Source organism: Mya arenaria, chromosome 13 (assembly GCF_026914265.1).
Source record: "Mya arenaria isolate MELC-2E11 chromosome 13, ASM2691426v1".
NCBI classification, from domain to species: domain Eukaryota; kingdom Metazoa; phylum Mollusca; class Bivalvia; order Myida; family Myidae; genus Mya; species Mya arenaria.
In genome coordinates this window covers 41,804,649-41,832,599 of record NC_069134.1, presented here as the reverse complement: position 1 = coordinate 41,832,599, position 27,951 = coordinate 41,804,649, and the positions used below count along the sequence as shown (strand labels likewise).

The window sequence follows — 27,951 nt, the reverse complement described above, 5'->3', positions numbered from 1 at the left end:
GCTTTGAAATTAAACACTGGTTCATTATCATTATCAAAACTGCTCAATTTGACCAAAAATTAGACCAGCGTTCACAAATATAAGGCACTTTAAAAAGCCATAAATCTTGATCAAATTTTGACAAAGCGATGTTTTACTTCTTACTCAGACAACAACAAAAATATGGATCTTAATAAATCATAGTCATTATACCACAGGCATGTGAACACGGCACTTTATCATGCCAAAACTCAATACATGAACATGCAACGTATTCATACTCAAGTCATGGTACTGTTTTGAGATATTGTCTTTCATTGCGTGCAAATAACGGCTCATCAGTCGCATGAAATATTGACAAATGATACAATCGGGAACCAACCTAAACGTACATTTGCTACATTTTTACTATTACCACTCGTCCGACCATAACTATCTTATACCTAGCAATTTTGATTATTGATCAACGATTATCACTAATAATTGATGTTCGGTAAACAAGATTTTCTTTATCATGTCAGTCGAGATAGATCCAATTTCTGTACTTAAAGTTTAAAAAGCAGTAAGTACATTTATTCACCTGCGTATAAGCATGTACCACCTGGTCAATTGTGCACGTGTCATTAATAATGCTTTTCGTACTAAATGATTACTATGCAATGTAACATTACACTTTGAGTATAAATTAATCACAAAATTCACACATTTTTTTCAAAAGCTATGGGGTATCTTCCAACATTAATTCTATATGGGAATATTGTACAGAAATAATTTTTGATCTGTTATTTTCCAATGTTAACTCTATATAGGAATATTCTGCAGAAATAATGTGTGATCTGGTTTCTTCCATGATTTTATACAGAAAGACTCTACAGAATCTGAGAAATAAAATTTCATCTGACCCTGAGGACGCTTTTATTGAATATCAAATGTACAGAGAGATTTATGGTTATCTGTAACCTTATGACCTTATTTGGTATGCTTTTAAGAACATAGAAATAATCATTTTCAACATAAACTTTCTGACCTTTACAGTATAGGGTCGGAGTTATCTTAAAAATGGCGCCAATGAATATTTAATAACATGGGCAAAACAAATATACTCTCATTTAAGGATACTGCTCGTTTTTTAATACAAAGAAACCCGTTTCAAATCTTTCCATTTTGTATGAGTACTGGCTTTTTTCAATTAATCAAAGTAAATCAGTTTACCCCTTACTAATATTTGAAAAATATGGTGACCCGTTGTGTAAAAACTTCATAACAGCAATGTGACAATTTAATTTGTGAATTTGTAAATGGATTTTATCATAACAATTATTTGTTTTGTACTTACATTTTAATGGTCAAACTGTAGTCATATTACAAAATGGACAAAGGTAAATTTGACAGTTTCGGTAATTTTCTGAAATACTATCTAGATAAATTACTCCATAAAACATGACTTCTACTAAGTAATTTTCACAAAATAATTTAGCAATTTTATTGACCTTTTTTTTTCGTCATTATGACTAAGGAAAATATATATCTTGTTAGCATCGTTTGGAAATTAGGTTTTTCCCCGTTGAAAATAAAAAGCAATGAATCTCTTTTAATACCTTAAATTAAATCATGACTTTAATATTTTTAATTTCAACAATGAGCTTCTATTATATATTTTTCGATTAATCATTTAAATTATTTTTATAACGCCCTGCAATTACAGTTCCATTAAATAAAACATTTTTTGCTGAGCAATAGATCAAATTAAGGCGGCTTAACACAAAAAAAACCCTAAAGGACTTTTTTAACAAGTAATTCTAGTATATCTTATCAAAGAAAAGGTTTTTGCTAAGCAGAAGTCAACATTACTCTCCCAAACTATAAATACTTGCTAATGACGTAAACCATGACAGCGATTTTAGCACGGCCTGGTACTAAGAAATTTGACTCCGACGTGTTTGCTTATTTGCGGAGCTTTGCACTCTAAATCTGATTAACAAATAAGTAAAGTATTCAAATTTTTTAGCAATAATTACTTCACAAATACACACCCATGTAAGTGCTATATCATTTTTCCAACTTAAGAAGAAGTGTTTTTCTTCATTTAAATACGAAGTAAAATAGCGCTTTTGTTCAATTTCAAATTTAGCATTTAAGGACATATCTTTAACTGAAAAAATCTCTTAGCAATGCATAGGATTTTAAATATTCTTAAGTGTTCACCATTACGTCAGTAAGGTTTACTACGGTCAACTTTCTTAAAATCTAAGTATAAATTAAACAAATCCTGACTCAAGCCAACAATAGTATGTTTTAAATCTACAACGCAATTATGTATTATTTTCGGCAGTGGACCGCTATGAATAGATTGCTATTGCAAGAAACCCTGATCTCTATTTGGGAGTGACATTTCTCAATGTTCAATCAAAGAACAAGTGACGCGTACAAAGAAAAGTCATTTTTGCACAATAGAACAAGCATGCCTATTTAATAACAACTTATAATTTATTGTTCGACTGTAATATCATATTCGACTGAAAGGAAACTTGAAAACAGTACTCTAAAGGTAAAATAACAGTTTTTGACGTCATTCAACAAAAAAGGTCACAATGCACAGTGACTTTGTTTCGCAAGAAATCGCAGCTGATTTCGCAGATAAGTTTGTTATAGTAGACATTTTGTAGACATATTATGAAGAATATCATAACGTTTCTTCTGTCCCATTATGGCCGGGCAGGTCATTTCATTAAAATCTCATTAATAACGGATCTTTGTATTATGAAACAAATTCTTAATTATCAGAACTTTAATGAGTTTTTGAAGATCTAAATAAGTTAACCTTTTAAATTATTCATTAAGCACTTAGTTCAAAGATATTTAAAGAGTAAATCGTACCTAATCACTTTGTAATATACGGTTAAATCATTAAAATATCACTTTTCAGAAAACAAAACTACAAAATATGATATGTTTGATAACTTGAAGCATTATATTTCTTCTATTGTCAAGTTTATACTAAATAACAAATTGTATTATTAAAGGTATATTAACAGCACTTACAAGCAATAAGTTACTTTAAAATTTATCGCAAGATTTTATCTTCCTGAAAAGAAATCTCTACTGATAAGAGTTATATAGATTTTGTTTTCCCCATTTAAGTACAGGGGAAATTTTAATCCATTGACCCGAACATTCATGTATATGTGACTTAATGGTTTTTTTTCATTTTTTATTGGTCAAGATATAGAATAATTTGAGGTCAAACATTTTCAGCTTGTTTGTTGATTTTTGTTGCTGTTGTTGTTGTTTTTAATTATTGAGATGGCACTACTTTGCTCTGTATCATGTTAGCATAAGAATGTTAACTGTTGTGGGTTGTCCGGTTCATGCAGTGGTTTGCACACTCGCTTCTTGACTAGGCGGCCCAGGTTCCATTCCCGGCCCGGGTGATTGTTTGTTTTGTGGTTACCAAGCCGGATATGTGGGTTTCCCCTTGGTACTCAGGTTTCCCCCTCATCACAAGACCACAGTCTCGCGTAAAATCGTGCCAATGAGAGTGAATAGTATAATGTTGTAATAACTTGTTTTGCAATCGTTGTAAAATATATAAGTAAAAACTAACTGTCTTGGGTGAGCTCTAATCATTTCTTTCATGCAATACTCACTAGGATAGATTTCTCCCTGTTGCGTATTTTCTGCATTGCCCGTGTGAAGCTGCTGTATTGTGAGACATGTGCCCAGCATTCCCGTCGGTAATTCCCCTTCCCGCTTCATCTGTAAAACATTGGAAAACGGGAAAATTATCTAACAATTCTTTCTACATCAGCTGAAATCATGGGAAAAATTAAATAATTTTTCAGAGGTTTTTTGATTCACAATTCATTAAAAAAATATTTATTTAAAAAAAAAATATTATACATTATGAACTTGTTTAAACTTATATATGTAAAAGATTTCTTTTCCATTTTACTTCTTTTCAATGTACTACATGGGTTAAGAGGATTCAAATTTTCAAACGTTAAATTTTTATTCATATAACCTTTTGTCATTTGAAACTGTTATGCATTAAAAATTAATTTTCCCAAGCTGACATTTCTTCTTACGTCAGTCCATAGACAAACGCTTATAGTTCCTTCAGGATATTTAAATACCTTTCATAAATAATCAGAAAGTGTTCAAGTTATTCAAACATGGTGTGATTCATTTGCAGTATTTATGATATCCACAGAGCATTTACTGATGATTATGTCGAACAAATGATGGTTTCTGTTTTTGCGGGTCAATTCAGTATATCAAATTTTGAAACATATCGATTTTGTTCCATAAATCTTTTGAAGCTAGTGTAAAAACCAGTAAAAGTATATTAACAGGCTAATAAATTCAACACTTGTTCTTCAAAATGATACATCAAATAGAATTTATAGATATCCTTATAAAAGGCCATGTGCCAAAACAAATAATGTCCTATTCTTTATAAGCAATTTGAGAAAGCTTACTTCATTTTAAGAACCAAGTGGTAAATTGAAATATCCCATTTTTCTTATTACATTTTGCGTTTTAACTCGCTACATGTTCTTTACTTAATTTCTTTAAAATCATATGATATAATAATGGACCATTAACATTGTTCTCAAAAAGGACCTGCTGTCCACCAAAATAGATGGTTCAAATTTAATCATAATTGGGCGGTTCAACTTTTGAAAAAATAAAGGAATATTATGTAGAATAGGAAGAAGCTGGTCGTTTTCTTCACTATTTAAGACAGTTCAATGGAAATTGAAAATGAACAGTTCAAATTTAATGGCAATTGGGCCAATTTAACTTTGGATAAATAAAATAATTTTATGTAGAATAAGTAGTAGCTGGTCTTTTACTATTTGAGACGGTTCAACTGAAACATATCGGTAACCCCGCATAAAGTGATGATTTCTTAAACTGAATCCAAAAGAAGTATATCACAAGAGAATGCCTTAAGTAATGCCTGTCATTTTACGCTTGTCTGTTTTTGAAGATAGAATAGGGAATTGTGAAAGCCTTGGTGTAAATGTCATTGTCTTTTGCTTCAGCGTTGACTTTGTAATACAATTTTTTTTAATCTTTACCATAAAACAAAATCTTGTATAATACATGATATATGTATGACACATGCTATGTATAGCAAATGGCATAACTCAATTATTGAAATAGTCTGAGTTATTGGCCTTCATGTACATGCGTGTATTTTCTCTGGCAACATGTCATGTTGCCAGAGAAAATACACGCATGTACATGAAGGCCAATAACTCAGACTATTTCAATAATTGAGTTATGCCCTTTGTTGGACAAAAGAAAATAAGAGAAGAGCATTGAAGTTTGCTCCACAGTGCTCTTGTGAAGCAGTCAAGAGCATATCGCATCTCATATTTCAGCCAGAGTGCTACACATTTTCAAATTGCCATTGACCAATTTTCATACTGATATTTTAAATGGTCATAAAAGGATAACAGGATGAAAAAGAAACCAAGGCCATTACACTATACTGCCACTATTTTTCTTTGACCTAAAAATTAGACCAACATTATAATTTCATATCAAGATAAAGTCACAGTTATTTGATGGGAATGTCAACTCCTGCTTTTGAGTCATATGACCTGTAAAACATTTAGTGACATTTAACCTTGATCAAACTAATGCTATTTAGGCCTTTCGAGATTTTTCTTTCTCTTTAAACTGCAGTAATGTCTTGTTATTTCTAAGCTAGAGCATTGGTAGGAGTAAACCCTTAAATCATTTAAGGTTCAATGTCACTAAATGTTTTAGGTCATATGACACCAAAGCAAAAATTCATAAATCATACACAACAAGGAAAATGGTAAACAAGAACCGTTATTACTCTGTTCATAAAAAAAGGAAGAATAAAACTTTTTCAAGAAGCAATATCAAATGGCCAAGTTTCAAGTGCAGATAAAGTGAACTTTAAATCTTCTAATTTCATGTTATCGTATCATACGGTTTGTTTGAAAACATTCAACTTTAGCTATACGAGTACATCTCTATATATAAAACTGAAATAAAGACAGGCACTTGTAATTCCAAAATCTCTCCGAAGATAAGCGCGATCAAATAAACAATGATCTAGCGGTAATATTTCTATATTTTTGACATTTGCGAAGTAGCAAAGAGTGGTCTTATTTCTTACAAGTGCCAAATTTTTGGAGATCACAGAAAAGTGGCTTAAGCCAAGACAAATAAGTTACTGTTGACGCTGTATGATTAACGGCGTACGAGAACACAGGTCCGAATATTTAAATAGCCCTCGGGTCTTTAATGCCGGATATACAACATTTATAACATCACTTTCCTTTTCGCTGAGGGAAGATAAGTTCTTCTTTCAAAGTACACATAAACTTGCAAGAATTTAATGTGGTTTTTTTCTATCATTAAATATATAATAAATCACATTATTTTATCCATGCCAGATGTCAATCTTAATCTTCCAACTTTTTTAGATGAAAGTTATTTAACAAAATGAAGACATTTTATCTTACCCATTTTTCAACTGTTTTTTTTTAATGTATTTAAAGATCTTACATATTTTGCTACACTTAATAATGTACAAAAAAACAAACAAACATGTTACGTTTTTGGGTTGTTTTTTTTTACATCTAAAAATTTCAACATTACGCCTTCATCACAAGATAAAAAAACGATCAAATAAATTTCTAAAATGTGGTCAAAAATGTTAATTTGAGACACAACCAAACACTGTGTCATGATTTTTTTCTAACATAATGAAAGACTTCAATGTTTGAAAACATCTTCATAGAAAGGTTGATAATTAACAAGTTATTTACGTTTTATAAACATAGCTTAACCATGCTTTGAAACCTTAGGGGGAAAAAGAAATACTACCTTAAATAAATAGAAAATAACTACTTTCTGCTCATGTTGGTTGAAATTACGAAGAGAAAAAAAAATATGAAATTTAAATCTTCTTTTGAAAAGCTATATCTGCTGAATCATTTTGGAAATTGTTCTTATTATTTTGTATACGATTCATTTCCCTAGCAAACAAGAGCTCTAAAAAGGTGTTGAAATCTTCATCAAACATCGCACAAAGCACTCTTTAAATCAGGTCTTAACGATGACTTTTCAAAAAAAAAATCACCCTCTGACAAAGGGATTACCTTTCTGCATTACCTACATTCTTTTTAATTATACGGCTGCAAAGTTTACGTATCTGTTCGCGATAACTCGATTCCAAACCATTTTTGTAAATCATTCTTTAACAAATTAAAAAACAGTTTCATTTGAGACTTTTTTGTCAATATAAGCCAAACATGAACAAGGCTCTAACTGACATTCAATAACCAAGTAATTAGAACCTTTACTTGGTCACCCATCTTTATTAACACGACCACTGGGGATCTGTTTTTGATTGTGGGTAACGAGGGGGGACTGTGGTTCCCTCTAAAAATTATTGAAAAAAAAACAACTTTAAAACTGCACTCTCACAGATTGATCATTTTGACAACTTATTTTTTGGCTTGGACAAAGTCTTGACAAGACTTACTCTTTCACAGCATAATGTATGCATAAAAAAGTTAAAACATTTATTTTTTCCATTATATTAGCTATTTTGGCTTGATTTTGTATTTTCCTCAAAGTTCCCAAAGTTGACTTTTTTCCCAATTTGCAAGGCACAGGCGGTAAAAATAATTTAAAAAAAAATCACTGCAAGTTACTTCATTATTATTAATTAACCTCTCCTTAAGTGAAATACAGACTGCGCAGTGTTTTTCCTGGACTGGTTTACTAACCTTTTTCTTTGCGGGATCTTTCTGATTGTGGTTTTTCACATGTTTTCTTAACGAGCTCGGATCTGTATAGCGCTTGTTACACCCTGCGACGCCGCATGCGTATGGCTTCTGAAATTCCAGAAAAAAAGTGTTAAAACAGTTCCAACACAAATTCTTCAATATCTAGTATGTGTGAACATTTTATGCCAGTTTGGGGTTCATGAGCTACCTATATAGTTTTTAGGACCCATAGTTCAGCAAACTGACCTCTAAAAACGTTTTATATATTGTTACAGCTATTTTTCTGTCTTTTGAGCTAAGGATAAGATAAGGATTATAAGACACAATGCAATCTGAAAATTGATGATTATGTTTTTAAAGGGAAAATCTATTTAAAGAATACTGAATCTCTCTATTTAGTGTTCACTCTCATTTTTCAACCTATAGGATCACCAAACTGATTCTGTTTAATCTTTTTGAATGCCTTTAATAAAAGCTTCTACCCCAAATTCCATTTAGTCATTCATGGATTTAATTTAGTGGATTGCGTAGCAGTATGTGCATGTGCACTGAAAAGAATACAGACATTTCACAGCCAAACACTAAGATAGTTATCATTTATTTTTGGTCTTCTCAACAAATAAAATCGGTGCTCGGAGCTGTGCCGGGCCTGTGCATGTTGATTTAATGGTTTTGAGACAAAAACTAACTATCATTGCATAAGCTATACAATAAATACTTTTCAATTTGTGTTTATATAGTCAATAATTTTGTTGCAAGAAATGTTTGTTCAGTTTCTATAAATAAGATCAATGAGTTTGAAGTTGCGCAGAAAATATTTTATTGTAATTTAAAATGCAACATAGAGGCATTAACATTTTCGAAATGTAGTTTTATAAAACTTCCTGAATCAACTTGTTAAATCCATTTCATAAATCAGTTTGCTAACTGAAAATAAATTATCTAAATTTTAATGATTTTATTGACAACATTTTGTAAACTGATTTTTTTATCTGAATTGTAATGATTTTATTGACAGTTTTTAATGCTAACTGAAAATAAATGATCTACATTTTAATGATTATATTGACAAAATTTTATCTGCGATGCTATCCAGACAAGATGAATATCTTTGGACTTCATTAAAATACATGCAAAATGCATTTACTTAATCCTCAAATGCATCTTAGGCAAGATAATGCATTAGAGATTTGATAATTTTCCTATCAATGGGAATATCTCTCAACATTAAAATCATAATTTATTGCTGATATTTTAATAAATATTAAAAATCAATGGCACGCTGAAATTCAATAACGTGTTCCTATCTAAAATAGGTAAAAACATATCAAATTTTGATAACAAATGAAGCATTGGATAGTCGCATGAAAAAAGGACCGATTCCTATTTCATAGAGATAACCCATACTATGGAACATGTTGTCTTCATAAATTCAGCAAAGAATTTGTTAAAATATGATTAATTTTCTTTAATCACGAATTCATAATGTGATCCTATCTATTAATGTTTTTATTTTGTTATTGTGCGCCCATAAATTTTTTAATAGCCCACATAAACTTATCAGCTGAAATGCAAGTCAACAGACTGTGGCTCAACATAATCTAAAAAGAAAATGTTTGCATGCATTACAGCAGAATCAATTTTCTTAATACCCATATTCATTCAAAAAAGGGACACAGATAATTGCTGAATTGCATTTTAATATTGAATTATCAACTTAAAACAAGACATGAACTATAAACAAACTTGTTATCTTGAATCGAAAATTTGTTTACTTTTGAGACCCGAAAAACGTAACAAACTATAAAAATGTTTGTGTCAGCACAAATTATTCCTAATAATTTGACATTATAGAATGTGCTTAATTGATCAAAAAGGACCGTAAAAAAGCTATTTCTAAAAATAACTTGCATGCTTTGGCCTACAAAGCCTGTCAAAAGCCATGCCAGCACCGGGACATGTGTTAAGCGTAAAACTCAAACAACCATTTAAAACACATATTAATAATTTCAGTATTTGAAGTATATATACATACATCGAAGACAACATCTTATTTGATTAAAACGGGGGAAACAAACCCTCCCTTGTTTTGCAAAGTTCAAAATTAAAACCCCAAATCGATTTTCATATTTTTCCTTATCAGCAACCAGAATTAGCAATACAAAGCTTCGTAAACACACCCTTATACATCAAATATTTATTCAAACATGTGACCCCATATATACCAGCCAAAATAAACGTTTATTAATGTTACATGCATATTGTGGCTCCATTTAAATTCATTATCCCGTTTCTTTCAACATATCTGACTGCAAAGTTAAAAGACCTTGCATAAAGTTTTGTCAATGTTTATCTAACCGTCCCATCCTATTATGGAACCCAGTTTGACGTAAGAAAAGGGAATTTTCCCATTCAGAAGAATACATATTTCGTTTAAGTATTTCTGAAATCTTGCCAACAAATATTTAATAGTTTTAATGATAATTTTTATCTTGTCTACGAAATTTATTTTGACCGTATGGAAAAATTACTTAAATTTAACCATTTAATTAATTGTTGTTATCTAGTTTTGACATGAACATTTTAGTATATCATTAAAGTTGATCTAGTTTTGACTGGTACATTTTAGTATAAAACTGACAAGACATATCTGAAAGTCATTACAATCAGTCGGCAGGTTAAAAATGTAGGAAAAATGAAACAGTCATAAAAAAACAATTTCTGATATCTGCATGTTAATACTTTACGTACTGTATCAAGATGTGTACGCTGATGCTTGGCACGATCACTGGAGTTACTGAACGCCTTCGTGCATCCGCCATGTTGACAGACGTAAGGACGTTCGCCCGTGTGAGATCGCAGATGGATTTTCAAGTTCTCCAACCGGGAGAACGCCTTTGTACAGCCCTCGAACTGAAATGGTGTTCAAAACGTATTCATACAAAGATAATACTCACATAATTGTTTAAGCCCGGAATTATAGATATTCTGGTTTTCCCAACCTAATCCTCCGGTACAAACAAAATTAAACCGTTGTAATATTCACACGTTACTTCGGAAACAATAGAGTCATTGAACTGTTACATGAATTTCAATAGCTCGAAATTCACCTTTTATTTGTACCGGCATGGGAAAACCCAGTTATGTTAATTCCGGGCTATATATATTGTAATTCAACTGTCCCTAAAAATATCTATCCTAAGTGTTTAACATTTTATTAACATATTTAGGGTATAAAAGCACAGGAGAATTTTGTAAAAAATAAACTCTGTAACTTTAAGATTTGCATAATAAAAAATGTTTTCCCACATCAAGGATACCGGTTAGAATACTCGGCAAAGAATAAAATCTGTCTGCAAACAACTTCTTTTTTGCTTTACATTTTCTTTTTCATCTTACTTATTTAAACATTATAATACCCTCTGAATTACATTTATGAAGCATTTGCAAATATACTTCTGTTAATGAATGAATTATATTTGATGTAATAAATTGAATAATATAATTGATAATCACTGCATTTAATTTCACCAAAAAGTGACGTATCATTTATATTTTACACCCTTTTCCAACATGTTCAACGCCACAATATATAATAATATTCATCATATATATCATTTGAAGAGCATATAAGTTCGCAGGATTTCATTTTTCTTCTAAAAAAAAAATTACCAATACAATAAGAACCATCTAATGTACATTCACATTGCAACTGGGCATCGACAATGAAAAATGATATTACATTGATAATGTATTACATTAAGGAGGCATGGATCATAAAAATAAGCCCCACTGAATGAACACCAATACCCGTCTGTGTGTTTTAGTTAAACAAGATGCATAAATCATTGTTTATTAAATCCAGAGTTATGGACCTTAGCTTGCTGTACATGTTTGTATTGCCTCTGGCAAACATGTGTATTAAGTTTCATTCGAATATCTCACATTATACATTTTTTGAGTAACGACCAAGGTTCATGTTTTTTCACTAGGACGACATCAACGCTACCAAGACTACCACAATACCTCATCTTATTTCGTTGAAAAAAAACAGACAAATTTGGACTTCGTTTAGTTTCTAGAAACCCATTTCAAAAGAGTTATATATATGTTGTCAACAATCATGTAAATGTCACTATAAAAACATGCTGCTCTGACATGACAAGAGAATAACTGTCACATGACATTGATAATGGCTCCGTATTGAATTTCCAGATTTTAGGTCATAAACATATAAAGAATCAGTTCACTTTGAAAAACAGACAAGTTAAAAATACAAATATGGACTTTGTTTTGTTTCTAGAAACCCATTTTGAACGTGTTATATATATTGTAAACAATCATGAACTGTCACCTATAAAAACATGCTGCCCTGACATGACAAGAGAAAAACTGTCACATGACATTGATAATGGCTCCGTTTCGAATTTTCAGATTTTAGGTCATAAACAAAAGAATCATTTCACTTTGAAAAACAGACAAGTTAAAAATTAGGACTTTGTTTCATTTCTAGAAACCCATTTTGAATGTGTTATACCCATGCTACCCTGACATGACAAGAGAAAAACTGTCACATGACATTGATAATGGCTCCGTTTCGAATTTTCAGATTTTAGGTCATAAACAAAAGAATCATTTCACTTTGAAAAACAGACAAGTTAAAAATTAGGACTTTGTTTCATTTCTAGAAACCCATTTTGAATGTGTTATACCCATGCTGCCCTGACATGACAAGAGAAAAACTGTCACATGACATTGATAATGGCTCCGTTTCAAATTTCCAAATTTTAGGTCATAAACAAAAGAATCATTTCACTCTAACTACGAAAACAAACAGAAAATCCTTAGAAAATAATCTCTTTAAAAACCAGTGATTTTGAATAAAAGCAATTAAGCGGAAGACTTATACTTGAAAGTGACACCATTGTTAAAAATATTTACATGTTTGCTTATGTCAAGCCCGTCCAAATTTCTATTCACTTTAAATATTAATTTATATATAACATAATCATTTCGCCAAATATTTATTGGTAAAGCATTGATATGGCCAACAATTTTTAACCCATATGACATCATTATCACTCAAAACAAGCCAAAACGGTCGAAAAATCTCACATTCTGAAAATTAAAAGCCACCTTCAGAACTAGACCAACTGGTGCCAGGCGAAACTTCAAAGACGTGTCGAATATTTTACCTCCCGGGTCCAGTGTTAATAAATCAACATGAAACTGATATACCACAGTACCCTCCTGGTTTAGGTAAACTGAACTAAGCTTTATATATATTCTTACCACAATTTTTTGATTACCAACATTTCCTTCTGAATCTATTAATTAATTGCAGTTTGAACTGTTTACAGACTTCATATTAATAACAATAACTGCTCAACAGATCTTAATCTACAATTCGTCAGTTTCGCAGAGTAAGGATATTTTAATAATGGTTTGGACCATTTTCAGACTTCATAATTTCAATTAAAATAATAAATACTAAAAATTTCTTATACTGTTTCCATTTATTCCGTCAACTATGTGAAATTCAAACTTATCATCTCAAAGAAAATGTAAAGAACTATGTTTGGAAGTAAAATTGTGTTTTCTATAAAAAATGTTATCTTTTTCTGTTAATCCATGTTAAATTAATCCCTCTGATATCTCTTTATTAATCTCTTAAAACATTTTCCTATGAAGAATACATGCCACGATAATAACATTTCGTGATATATTTTTGGTTATAAAATTGGCAAAAATATTTGCTACTACTCACTGTGCATTTATTTGGCTTTTCTCCGCTGTGCACCCGCATGTGAATAAGTAACTTATATCGGGCATTAAATGGCTTATAACGTCTCTGACACGATGCCCAGTAACACGTAAAATCTTCGCCCTTCCGCTGATCTATATGAGATTTTTCAAGATGGCGCACTAATTCTTCCTGCTCTTTGAAAATCACGTTACAGTCTACCCATCGACAAGTGTGCTGCTTTTCACCGTTCTCATCCGCCTCGTCCTCAATAAATTCCGATTCATTGTTCATGTGCATTGTGCTCAAGTTATTGTTCAGGTTATTAAGATTGTTCATGTTATTCAAGTTCATATTGTTAGCCTGAGGTTGCATGGCACTAAACTGTTGTTGACCGTTGATCATTCCTGCTGGATGTTGGTTGATGGCCTGATCGTACGACGGTGGAGGTCGCATACCGTCGTTCATGTTCATAAGATTCAAATTCTGGCTCATGTTATTCACGTTCATATTGTGACTGTAACCGCTCATGTTCCCGTTAACACCTGGTGGCTGTACAGTGTTTTCTGGTGGGAGGCTAAACTGCGGTCGCCCGAATTGCTGAATGTCGGCGTACGCCTTCTGTTCCCAGTATGGAACCTCATTCTGGTGCATGACCATCTGGTTGCTAACGATGTCCTGGAAGTAGTCCTGAATATCGCTGACCTCAAAACCGGGCTCTGATTTAAGCTGGGAAAATCCCATACGATGACCAGAATTTGCTGATCCTGACTGTGGGCTTCGGGCAATCAAGTGACCGAAATGACCGCAGTTGGCCATATTTTGTGGGACTTGTGGAGGCGCACCGGCATTCACTGCGGCACTGTTGATGCAAGCGAGAGATGTCGGTGATGCTCTGATAAGTTTTGTGAAGTCCATACCATCTCCAATCGGCGACAAAGAATGGGCTCGCTTCTGGGCACGGGAATGGATATGAGCAGAGTGACGCGGGCTGTTTGTGAAGTTGGAGCCCAAAGCGGTAGAGCCTGTTGGCGACATGTCCATTGGGAGATTATGTGGGGACAGTGAGTTTGTTCCACTGCTACTCGTTTGATAACGTGTTGTTGCGCTGCTGGGAACCACACCATGTGTATGCCAGCTGGCATGGTGGGGACGCTCTGCAATGGAATTCTTATCGGAAATTGACATGTTATCAGAGTCTTTGCCATTCTGGACATTTGGCAGAGCGGAGTAAGGATTCCAACCTTTGAGTGGAGCATTTGGCTCAAGGAACTGCCGATCTACATGGCTTATCGGTGTGTGAAGATTTCTGTCTGATCCTTGTCCCGAAATCATGGAAAGGGGAGTATGAACATTGCGAGCGGAAATCGTGGAAATATCGCTGGGTGTGGGAGTGCTTGTCTCAAGGCGACTGTTGGGCAGATTCAGCTGCTGGGAGTGGGTGGGATTGAGAAAGGCTGCTGCATTGTGGTGCCCGAAACCCTGGGCTCGGGGGGTCTGCTGGGGCTTGGGCGCAACACCGAAACACTGGAAACCAAGATTTCCAAGGTCTGAAATACAGCAAGTAATTGAAATGGATTATTACAATCTGAGGAAATCAATTTAATTTTACATTGTTTTGCATTAGTCAAGGATCAAATCCCTTTTAGAGAAGAGCAATTACAAACTTCCGACCAAAGAAATAAAAATATATAATCTTTAAAGCAATTCAAAAATCTATAATTTTCAGGCGTGGCAGTATCAAGAAACTTATAAAGTGAATCATCGTTTTCAAATAAGTCAACAATGACCATTTAAAGAAAGCCTTACCTTTGCCATAAAAGCTTGACAAAGAGGACAATTCTTTCATTTCAAGACCTTAGTCAGGTGCCTGCTTTTTTTGCCAACAATAGTTACAGTAAGTGTTAATTTTAATATGGAAAATACATCAAAGGATTTGCAGACTTACAAAAATAAATATGTTTGCATTTTAAATAAATTGGGACAAAATTTTAAAGTTACTCAACTTGGTTCAATAACGGCTGAAAATTACTGTCAATAGAGATTATTTATCATCATAAAAAAGCAAACTAGGCCAATAGCCGATCAATTTGTCTGTGAATTTTATGAACTTGAGAAATAATCAATTAACAAAACTAATAAACAAATTATAGTTTGGTGCTGAATGTTTGTGCTTTCATTTTTTTCTTGATTATGCTTTTAAGATTAAGTGCTATTTATTAATGTCAAAATTTGAATACTGCATTGTTTCAAACTGTACGTTTGGACAAAAAATGAGTCAAAAATAGAATATATAATTATATGGTTCATGTTTAAATCTAAATACATCATATATTTTCAAAAAAGCTTACTTGAAAATGTCAATCGAAAAATTACAATAATTTGCGTCAATTTCTAAAATTCGTCTTTATAGACACAAACAATCGTATTGATTTCCATATAATACTAAGTGCGAAGCAATTTACATACATGTCATTTTCAACAATTGAAAACTACTTTTAATGTCTTCTTCTGTCCAGCAAAATTAAAATGAACATTACCTGCGCAATTAACAATGCCAAGAAGAAGCTTTGAATTGAATGGGGCAATTAATCACTTTGGACCTGTTGAAATCAGCATAATGAACTCATACTTTAATCAAAGTGACCCAATTTTCATTTACCTAAATGGTTGAAAAAATCATTTATCACAATTAAGTCGAACTTATCACTGAATAAATTCACTATTTACAAAATTTCACAATATCAACCATTTAGAAGTCAATTCTTATACAATGAATTTAATAATTCAATAGCTTACAGTGAAAAATGTCAAACAATATCTTTAAAATTTGATATAATACATTATCACTTAAAAATCATGACTCTTGATTCAAACGTCATTTAAAACTTACGACCATTCAGAACTAATATGCCGTTTATGGTCTAATCTTATTTAAAACATCTGAAACGCTATTTTCATGCTTTTTTTGTCAAAATTTGCAACCATCATTTTGAAATCATTCGCAATAAGTCATGTCAAACAGATTTTAAACAAAAAATACAATGAGTATTTTCACTTCAAAAACCTTTTTACAGGATGTTATGAACTAGTACCCCAAGACCTTAACGATTAAAATGTTATCAAGATTTCAAATTAAGAATGTTTAATTTCACATTTCCTTATTGACCTGGCATTGAATTATTCAGCATATCAAAATATACCAAATATCTGATTTACGTGAAAGAAAAATATAATTACTTCTATAATTAAACGTCTAAGTTTTAATGAAAATATTTTGAACAAGAGCGATGAAGCAATTCTTTCCACACAAACATGTTTACGAGTTTTTTCCACTCCTAACGCCTTCTTTACACATTGAGTGTTTAAATACCCCGTTGAACTTGACATTCAAAACATGACAGATTCTAATAAAATAGAATAAACAAATGTTCACGATCTATAATTGATGTTTTTGAGTTTATATAATCAAAGAAATATTAATATCAAAGTATTGAAGTCAAAGGGAATTCACTTGACTATAATCAAAGTTTTCGTACCAAATAAAATAGTGTTATATTACAGACATTTAAAACAAAAAACTTCATCAAATCATGCATTACTTCAAGTGAATTATCAAACCTTTAAAAGAAATGAGAAATGAACCACACCATGTTTTTTTATCCAGTAAAAAGTATTTAATTCTCTATACTTTTTTGCCTGTAATTGACCCAATCTCAGAAAGGGCAAATATGAAAAAAGAACACAGTGTTAAGCCTGTTCGGCTCTTAATGGAATATAGGAATTAACACTTAATGCAACTTTATGTTGTCTGATCAAATTTATTAACTCTCAAAAATTCACTGAAGTATAATATATTACCAAAGCAATTGTCCTTACCATGTCCTTTACTTGTATTCTGTCTGGGCGTCATATAAATCCCGTTCACACCTGGGCCGGGCGCACGGGGTGTAACGAAGGGAGAACCATTTTGCGTAGACTTGCCATTGTTTGTGATGATGGAACGTTGGGCGGACAGTGCAGGGAGGCGCACATCAGCGTTGGGCTGCGGGGTTTCCATCTGTACACGCACTGAGGGTATTCCTCCGCCGCCCCCCCCTGGGCCAACCTGACCTCTGCTGTTATTTCTACTCATCACCCTGTAAGCAACAATAAGAAAGCAATTTATAGATGATTGTACATGATTTTGAAGTTGACATGTATATATTTTTAATGAAAAACACAGAGTGATTTTTATCAGGAAAGATCGGCCAATGAAAAAGGTCAATAAAAAGTTCCCATTTCTTAGATGTGTTGTCTCCTCAAATTGTAATCATTGTATATTATCAATATGCAATTTAATGAATATGTTCAAAACATGAATTAAATACTGCTGAAATAAAATAATCACAATTAACTCAATGGCATACATAAAACAAATTTCACTCCTGAACAGGTGTATGGAATTGCATGCATCCATCCAGGATAAGATTCGGTTTTGGGTTGTTTTTTTCACATTATATTAATTTACCATGTTGTGAAGATTAATTGAATTTTTCTGCTAAGGCTTGGTAAAACTTAAGTGTGTACAATTTATTTCTACTTTCCCAAGAAAAAAATCAGAAAAAAATCAACAAATGTATTACTTTGTATTTGTTTTGTTTTTTTAAAGTTGGAAGTGGCACTTGAAGGGACAAATTAAGTAACGAAAGTTGTATGCCCGTTGATAAGAGAGCCGTGTAAGAATTATTGCAAACTCCAAAAATGTCACGTATAATCTTTCATAAAAGTGAGTTCATAAAAACACCTGTTTATATGACCAATACTTGCCCCCCCCCCCCACCTTCCCTGACCCCCCTGGTAAACCTTGTCATATAGATGGTGTAAAAGACACAGAAACAATCGCAAATCAAAAACAAAGAAATAAATACAAAATATCTCATACTTATGTCAACGAAAAAAAACCAACTTGATCTGACTAAATATCAGTTAATTTTATTTAAATTGTTTAAAAAATTATACAACTGACATTATTTGTTTTGTAAGAATTTGAAAGCCAACTAACAACATTACATATTAAACCTTGAATAGCAAACTTATTGTATTGTCTTTTTCATTCACATACAATTTTAAAATATATAATAAAATATACAGTATTTATTCAATACCTTTGTGGGTAAAATTATTATCCTGGTCGGTCTTTCATATTGAATGATAATAAAATTTAATCCAAAAACTTTTCAAGGTTTTTATACACTGCCACTTTCTACGGAACACATAGTTACATAGTTCTAAACGCTAAAGTGACACACCAAATAAATGTTAAGAAGATCTAATAGTCCATCCTGAAGTATATTTCTCCACTACGCTTAGATCCAAACTGTCAGAACAAATAACACACCTAATGGTTATCAGATCGGGAGCGAGTTCAATTTACAACTTTTGGTCGAATGAGAATTCACCAAGTATAAATCCAGTGTGCACACACAAAATTATCACAACGGAGTATCACATCAGATACTTTAAAAGCAAACAAACAATACTGAATAGCAATAAATTTTAAGAACCTATCTACAGAAATAAATATATATTCCCGGTTATTTGTGTCTATTAAAACTAACGTCTACACAATTCACCGGTCGTCCAAGTTTTAACGAGACCAAAGAAATACTTCCCACCTATCTAACCCTAGACAAAAATGGTACCCAGCTCAATGTAATATTCACGTATTCACCACAATGATAACAATGTCCGTAACCTAACCGTTACATGTATGATCAACCAATAAGCTTTCACTTCGATCAATGCCAGAATGATTACCTTACAGTCAGTATCGACGATCGAAAACTGAAAACAGACCACGGTACAAGGCACTATTATATACACAATTTTTTATTGTTCAACAAATACTGTTGGTTTTGTTAATATTACTTTATATAATATTGGATGGCTTTTTACCAATTGAAATTAAAACATAAAAGCCATTAATAACAAACTTTAGAATATTTGGATTTTAAACAGCACTATCCTTCTTACAAGTTTTTCAATACAAAGTTGGTATTTAAATAGTCATGATTTGAACTGAAACAGTTTCTTGACATTTAAGTTGATTCAACATTTTGTCCTACAAAGATAATGCTGCATGCAACCAATAATGATCCGCCTAGACTACTCGAAGTTGAAGGGAACATTTCAATCACTTCAAGTATACTGAAACTGTCACTTATTTCAAATACCAAAAAAAGACGCTGCAATAAATCAATAGGAAGTGTTCATTTAAAAGTCATTACAATGTACTTCAGTGGATGTAAATAACCAGGGGTGGGTACAGGATTTGGCCTTAGAAGGAACACACAGAATTTGGTACACAACTTCTGGGCACAACATTTATTGACATTAACAAATTTCACGTGGGTCATTTTCGTGATAGGGTACACGGGGGTTGTAGATTTATGCTTGTCTGTTGTGGTTTTTTATTTTCGGCCGATTGTTTGGAACTTTGTTAAAGTTAACAACGTGATTAACAACGATGTTGTTAACTTATAATTGTGAACTTTTTAATGATGTGCTCACACTTTTTAATATAAACAAGTATAATTGAAAGGGCTGTCCAACATCTTGTTAAAAATACAGCAGATCAAAAGTGCATCATTTAAACTTCTAGAGCATTAATGGTTTAAAAGTTAACAACGGTGATGTTAACAACATTGTTAACTTTAACAAAATTCTGAGTAATTGGCCCAATGTTTCCAAGAAAAACAATTGAGAGATATTGTCATGAGAGATATTGTCATTAATAATGATTCACTAAAGTGATAGAAGAGTATACATCTCATATGTGTTTACTAATGTATCAAAACAAACAACAATTATCGAAATCAGAAGTAAAATCACTACGTTGATGCCAAAACAAATAAACACATTATTTTAGGTAAAAAAACAACAACATCAAATCATTTAAAAAGAAAACAATGAATCTTTTATCAATAATTCTACCAACCTTTTGAATATCCAATATTTTTTTAGGCCCAAATGTACCAAAATTTGTTTTTAAAGACATTACATTGGATCTTTATTTTCTTATCTTACCTATTAAGATGGTACATTTCATTTTAAAATTTACTTTCAAAAGGCTTTTGTCATCGAGCCGGAAAGTTTCCTTTTGTAAACAGGTAAGCATACTTGGGAATAAAAATATGCTTTTACTCTGTTTTCATGTTATGCAAATAAATTGTCAATGGCTTATAAAATTACATTAGAATGACGTATACACACTTAAGTTTGTGGCAGATGTACATGGCAGCCGATAATGGAAAATTCATTTCGATAAACTTTCTAATCTTTTGAAAGCAATCATGTAACAAATGTAAAAAAATATAGCTATTCATATTTTTGTCCATTGTTGAATACTTCCGATACACACTATGCTATGCTTCATTGTGTACCGTGGGCAATTTGGCTAGGAAAATCTCATTTTCATGAATAAATAATGAGGCAGTTTCATTGGTTCCGCGAAGTACCAGATGCTTTACGGTTGAAAAATATTCTGGCGATTGCCCGAGTTGAACCGGGTCCGCCTTCGGCCACAGAGGCTACCGACACTGTAAAGTTATTGAACATTATTTGAGTGTAACATGCAAATTCATTGGAAGAAGAGTGGTCTCTCCTGTCTCATGCATATTCATTAAAAGGAGATTTTGTCCCACCATATGTATGAAGAAAGTACCATGCCTGTTGCTGACAATGATTTTTGTCAGAGGTACATAATGTTAAAGTTATGGTTTATTGTTGGTTTTCTAATGATCAAGTCTGGGAACCACTCATCACAGTGGCTGCCATCAGTACAAGGTTAGTTATTATATGACCTTAAACTTGGTTCACAGTGGCTGCCATTGGTAGTACCTCATTTACTGAGTGACCTTGACCATAGGAAGCATCATTAAATAAGTATGGACTCTTATCAGTGCTGCTGATTGTTCATGGAATGCATGGCTGTGCAAGGACAGCTAGATTAACTATTTGGACTGTTTTTTGTAAAATTACTTTTTAATTTTTCTAATTGTACTTAACTGCCTGAAAGCTTATCAGTCAAAGGGAAATGTTTATGGCATACTGTTTCAGTATAAGCAATACACGGTAGTACCGTTTAAATCCACGCCCTTCCACAGACAACAATTTGATATTGAAAGCATAATGAAGCGTCATTGTTCCATAAGTTTTCGTACCAATATTTACCTATCAGCTATAGTGGAAGTGGTCATTAACCCTGAAATTCTTTTGTAAAGGCGCCGTTTTCTGATTTAATCTTTTTTTCACCTCCAATTATAGTAATGTATCTATTTTCCTTTCTGTTTTAGATTTTATCAGCGATAGTTGTCCGTTTTGCTCATTTTGTGAAGAAAATAACACATACAAGATAAATTAACTGATATCCTATTCTTCATGTGACAAAGAAAATTCTTATTTCGTTTCAATCAGCGATCAACGATAATTTAACATTCTAAAATTATATATAATTGCAAAAGTCTGATAAAAATAAACTTGACTTTGTCTATTTAGTTATGAATTTCTTTTTACATTTTCATGACACATCTTGAAAATTTAATATATTAAACAGTCGATAAAAGGGGCAGTACTTGATAGCTATTTTAGCAAGAGTTATGGGGTTTGCTAGGATTGTCATAGAAAAGCTACACCTATGTCAATCTCACGAGCTCAGGTGGCTGTTTTAATAAAGATCTTAGTCGATTTTAGAAATAAACTGAAATTATCTGTCATAGTTTCATTATTTTCCTAAATATTAAATGAGCCAATTAAACATTAGCCAGTAAAATAAATGAATACAAAGATGAGAAAATAAGAAATATTGATGTGTTGCCATTTGTTGTGTTAATACAGATTTAAGATAATTGAAGTTATGATAAAAATCTGTTTTTGAAACACCCCCTGGCCAAAGATATTGCCCAACACAAACAACAAGGCCAATGCCACTGCTGTCGACTAGGCAATGAAAACAGACAAGGTAAAAAATGTTTAGACTAGCCCCTTCTTTGCATTTCCCATAAAACATCAGTATAGGTAAAACACAGTACAGTCAATAGACAGAAAATACTTTTGGGGGCATTTTAAGTTGACAGTGACATACATGTATTAAATGATTTGACTCACTATATATCCTTCAAGTCCAGTGCTACCATTTGCAAGGTTTGATGTTGATCCAAAGTGTGGTTTGGTTTTGAGGGGTTACTCCAGCACCCAAACAAAACCCACATGTCAAGCTTTGTGACTACAAACCAGACTCACATATGCCAGGAATTATAAATGCCTTTCTGACAAGTGAGTATGCTGTGTGCTGACAAATGTGGTAACTGGACAACCATTCTGTGTTTTAGGCTTAATTGACATGTTTATCAAGTTTCATTTGAAAATCATTTAGTTTATATAAATTCATTTGCACTTGATTGTGAAGAAAACTGTAAGTTGATATGAATGACTTTCAAATTTGTTTCCTGGGAAGAAACTGAAACTGGTGTCTTTTAGAGAGGTGATGAGAAAGTACCCCTCAGGTGGGGATTGAATCCACACCTACAATACGCGCACTTTTTGAACATGTTATGCCTTTTAGATTTAGAATACAACCTACATTTTCAGGCAATGATATTGCAGATAGGCAACCATTAAGTAGTAGACTTAATCATTAAGATTTTCAACTTCCGCGCATGTTTACTGCCAATCATCCGATACACACTCCCTGCGTCAGATTTTGCGTTGACAATGTATCAACCAATGAGGTTGTATTCTAAGTCAGTTAGATGACATGAAGTGAATTTTTAATAATTAAGAAGGACTCGTTCGCTACGCTCACTCCGTCCATTCTTAATCATTTAGAATTCACTTCATGTCATCTAACTTTTACTTGGTAAAAAAACAATCCTTTCAGTCATTTATCGGTTTTATTAAGTAAAATATTTAGAAGCTCGCTTTTGCGCACTTGTTAATATAAACGCATTCGGGGAGCATTTCCCACTGAACACAAAGCATTAGTCAGCATCCATATCTGGTCATCTGAACAACTTTTCAATGTTTTTCACACTTGCAAACAACACTGACAAGAATGACGCCAAAAAACCAAAAACACCTCGCCCTTTTCCTCACCTTTTTCCTCGCCTTTTTCCCCTCGAAAAACAGACTTGCTAGTAAGCCATGCCATTACTTTAACAATTCCCTTCATACTTCCTATCTAACAGTGAAGCCAGGCAAAAAGCAGGCGCAATTGAACTGGCAATCAGGCAGTTTTAAGCGATACACAATCATACAAGATCTGATAAAGCTAATCTTAATGCATTACGTAGAATATACGAAGGTTCTGATACTAGGAATTTAAAGTTCTACATTTTCTTTACTTTAACTGGATCAGCCTGTCTTTTGTACCCAGAAAACAAAATAAGGTGATGCCAAAGCCTTGGTGTCTTGTTAAACATCATTCTGCATTATGTTGACCTTTGCCAAAACTCAAAAACCATTCAAGATATTCAAATGCAACCGTGTTCATATCTAACCAGAGACTATAGAAACGTACCATTCTCTTATGCAGTGATCTCCCTTGACAAGCCAAATAGATCTCTGTCACCATGAGCGAGTATAGCCGGAATTCAGCTGTATATTCTTTTTATAAAACATATATTTTCTCTATTTTGGGATAGTTTTTATAACATTTCAATAATTCAAAGTGAATGGAGGTCGAGATACAAAAAAAATACTTTCAAAATCAAAGATAATTTATGTACCATCTATATCTATGTATCCATGGCCATGTCATTTGCATGGTGATAGTGATTACTGAACTTGAAAGGGAAGTAACACAGCATGGAGTTAGAGAATGCACATGTAAAGAAAGGCCCATAACTCTGGCTAAAAATATTAATGAAATATGCCCCTTGCTTAACAGGAAACAAATAGACAGGAATTGGAACTCTCTCTCTGGCATTCTTATTATATTTGTTTTAATGCTCAATTCTATCAATCATTTTTTCACTTTCAAATGGACAAAAAAAATGCATTTAAAGGGAAATAATTATGTTTATTCTAGTTAATTTAAAACAGAATTCAAAATATGTGCCATTTTTGAATGTGTAACCCTATTTAGAGTTATTCTTACTGTTATCAAAATTCTTTCTCCTCACCCACGTAAATAAATTCCATTAAAACAGGTCAAAAATGAATTTGCATTTTCAACCCAAATCGCAGCCGACAAATAGTTTTGAAAAACCACTTTTAATCAAGTAGGCAACCTTGTAATTAGATACAAAAAAATGCATTATCAGACATAAATACTTCAACGACAAATTGTGTTTCTTCCAATCCAAATCCATTTCAGATCTGGCATTGACCCAAATTTGGTGCATTTTAACAAAGCTTCTTTTTCTTTGTAACTTGTGAGCACAATGCTAGGTTGAACTAGTTCAATATACAACAGCAAACAAATAAAACATAATAACTTTTTATGTCACGCTTAACGAAAGAGACATCAAATGCTTCTATTATTTTGAGGAATTCGAAATTTGAGAATCTGTCAAAGCTTTTCATTTTGAAATAACTACCAATATGTCTTCTATGGTACCATAACACAAGTGTTTTCCAATTAATTCTATAAATCAAATATGTTAAGTAAATGTATGCACCAAATTGATGAGCAGTTTATTTAGGTTATTGGAAAAGGGAGGAAATTCTATGACTCTTGGTTTATTCAATAATAATATAAGGAATTCAACGATGATCGTATTAGCCGAAAATAAATCCAGAATTCCAAATATATATTAGAGATTCAATGATGATCGTGTTCGTCAAAAATCAATCCTTTGCCCTTATATTCAGCTATTATCGATATGATTTTCAAAAATTATTTTTCATACATTTAATCTTACAATGATTGTGTTTTTCAAAATAAAAATTCTTAAAATTTGCCATGCAGTTGGGCGATCATTGGTTATGATTTTCGAAATATGATTATCGCTGGGAGTAAAATCACATTTTTTAAATTCACATGACGAAATATTATCCAAGTTTTTTTTTATTAAAATCATGTTTTAACCCATTTTTGTTCTGTTGATAGATCTGTCTTCCAATAAGTATTATTTCTAATGGCAAGGTAATATTTCTGATGTTCCGAATGTCATTTTCTATTATTCATGAAAGTCTTTAAGAAATAAATTCGGGCAGCTTTTCCTTCTCCATCATTTCTCCAGTTTCGATTTTTAAATCGATGATCAATTAAAATATAACCACTCGTGATAATATCCGATTAGCACTTACTGTTTTGGTAAATTTTTCAATGCCTTAAAGCACCTAATTGTGACCACTAAAACTACCATAGATGGATATGAACACAACACATTAATACTATGACCATTGAAAATATGGGTACTGTAAAGGGGAACAACTCTACAACAGTTCTACAGTACCAAAATATAAACATTTTGACTATAAGTGGCAAATGCTTGTAAAACTTGTTGTGTAATGCACCAGTCAATTGTAACCACGGCCCCACCAGGTCCAGGGAATAGCGGGGACTTTGACTTTCGGTCCAGCCAAGCCCGGCTAAAATCCCCGCCCTGCGGGGATGAACTGACGGTAAAATCCCTGCCAAATGCCCCCTCACCAAAGGGACCTTAGGTTAGGCCCATTCCCCACTATATTTGGGCATTCACCCAGCACTGCGGGCCACCTGAAAGGTACAAACAAGGCCCATTTCCCCGGCTATCCCTGGTATACCCCCGGACCAGGTTTCTGGAGGGGGGTTACAATTGACTGGTGCATAATTTGCTGCTGGTGGTGGTGGTGGTGGTGGTAGAAAAGTGTGATAGTGATGGTTGTGGTGGCAGTGTTAATATTGTTGTTGATTGTGTAGGAGGTGTTGGTGGCAATGGCGATATTGTTGTTGTTGTTGTTGTTATTGTTGTTGTTGGTGGTAGTGGTGGTGGTTGTTGTGGTGGTGATATTGTGGTGGTGGAGGTTGTTGTGGTGATATTGTGGTGGAGGTTGTGGTGGCTGTGGTGTTGATATTGTGGTACCACAGAGGTTGTTGTGGCTGTGGTGTTGATATTGTGGTGTGGTGGTGGAGGCGACATATTCAAAGCAATTCTGACCAAACAAATTACTTTGGCACCTTAATATTCTTTCCAATATACATTCGGCAAGGCTTATCATAATGGATGGACTACTTTTTCAAAAGCTTTTGTGACTTATCACTCCAACTGAACATAGGTGACAGCCCCCATATTTACTTTTAAGCTAGTGATTGTGTGAACAGTGATTTTGTATTCAGCCGATTGCTTCTAGTGCTGCCAAATCTTTCTTTCTTCTGGCCATGGGGTTATGTTGACTTTGGCCGCAACTCAGGAAATTCATGGATATTTACATTTGATGTAAAGTCTTTATTTCTTAGCTACCATTTAAAAAACTGAATAAGAAGATGCACATTTAAAAAAGTTATTTTCAAGATGAATTAATTCAGTTTCTGTCACACTTTTTTGCTTGAAGAAGTATCTGTGAGTAGAACTCTGATTTCAATGGGTTCTTACCATTCAAATGTAAACTATGTTCATCTCATTATTAGTTTAGTTTAAAACAGGGAGGCAATATCGACCCCTTAACTAATATAATGCAGTTGAAAGTACCAAGCAGCACATCAAACAGGTTTATTTTGCAGTCTATCAGAAATGATACAAGAGCACATTATAAGCCGATATTGATTCTCGTCCAATTTTTCTCAGTAATTCAAAGGGACTTAACCCCAAATATATTTGCATCAGCGTGATGACACTAGCTACAAACAATCCCTATATTTTTCATTTTGACCATGTGTACTAAGTTTCATGTTAATATGTTGAATGATTGAACAACAAATCTTTAAGCTTTTGCAGAACAATGACAGATTAGCAACACCATAGCTATAACAACATCTTGACTTTTTTTCTTAAACAACACAACAAAAAAACTATAACAAACAAAATGCATGATAACATAAATTTCTTCCATTTTTATCAGTTCTGATTTTTATTTCTTCGGAAATCTATCGAGTTTGCAAAGTAACAAGATCAAATCAACAAGAGGAAAATTGAAGAAAATCACAATTCCCTCATTTATCAAGATGACAATGCATTTTTATTCTAATATACTGACAAACATTTTCCGCTTATAACTTGAACCAAAATAAACAGTGTAATCTCTGTAAAGTCAAGATACGACTGAGATTAGCTAACTTTAGAAATTTGTATGCATGTTCAAACAAACAATACTTTGTAAGGTCTCAAGTGATTTCCCCTGCCAGTATTTTTTGCATTTTTTTTTTTTAAATAAATATAAATATAAATAGAATATTCAATGGCACTTCCATACAAAAGTTCAATGAAATTCACCAGGAAATAGTTATTTTTGCAATATTTTCACAATAAGGTCAATATAAATATA

The 27,951-nt window shown here is 32.7% G+C and overlaps 1 protein-coding gene across 2 annotated transcripts in view; it reads right to left on the bottom strand.

Moving 5' to 3' along the window:
• The window catches only part of LOC128213662 (zinc finger protein GLIS3-like), a 41,666-nt gene that overhangs the window by 7,674 nt on the left and 6,041 nt on the right, over positions 1-27,951 (bottom strand). The window contains exons 1-6 of one of the 2 annotated variants that reach the window (XM_052919660.1): positions 18,651-19,226; positions 17,383-17,642; positions 13,528-15,053; positions 10,512-10,673; positions 7,761-7,868; positions 3,627-3,735 (exon numbers count right to left, since the gene is read on the bottom strand). In XM_052919660.1, coding sequence (XP_052775620.1) covers positions 3,627-3,735; positions 7,761-7,868; positions 10,512-10,673; positions 13,528-15,053; positions 17,383-17,638 — 2,161 coding nt within the window. In that variant the 5' untranslated portion in view covers positions 17,639-17,642; positions 18,651-19,226. Of the gene's footprint in view, positions 1-3,626; positions 3,736-7,760; positions 7,869-10,511; positions 10,674-13,527; positions 15,054-17,382; positions 17,643-18,650; positions 19,227-27,951 lie in introns of those variants that run through there. The other variant, XM_052919661.1, reaches the window with a different exon arrangement.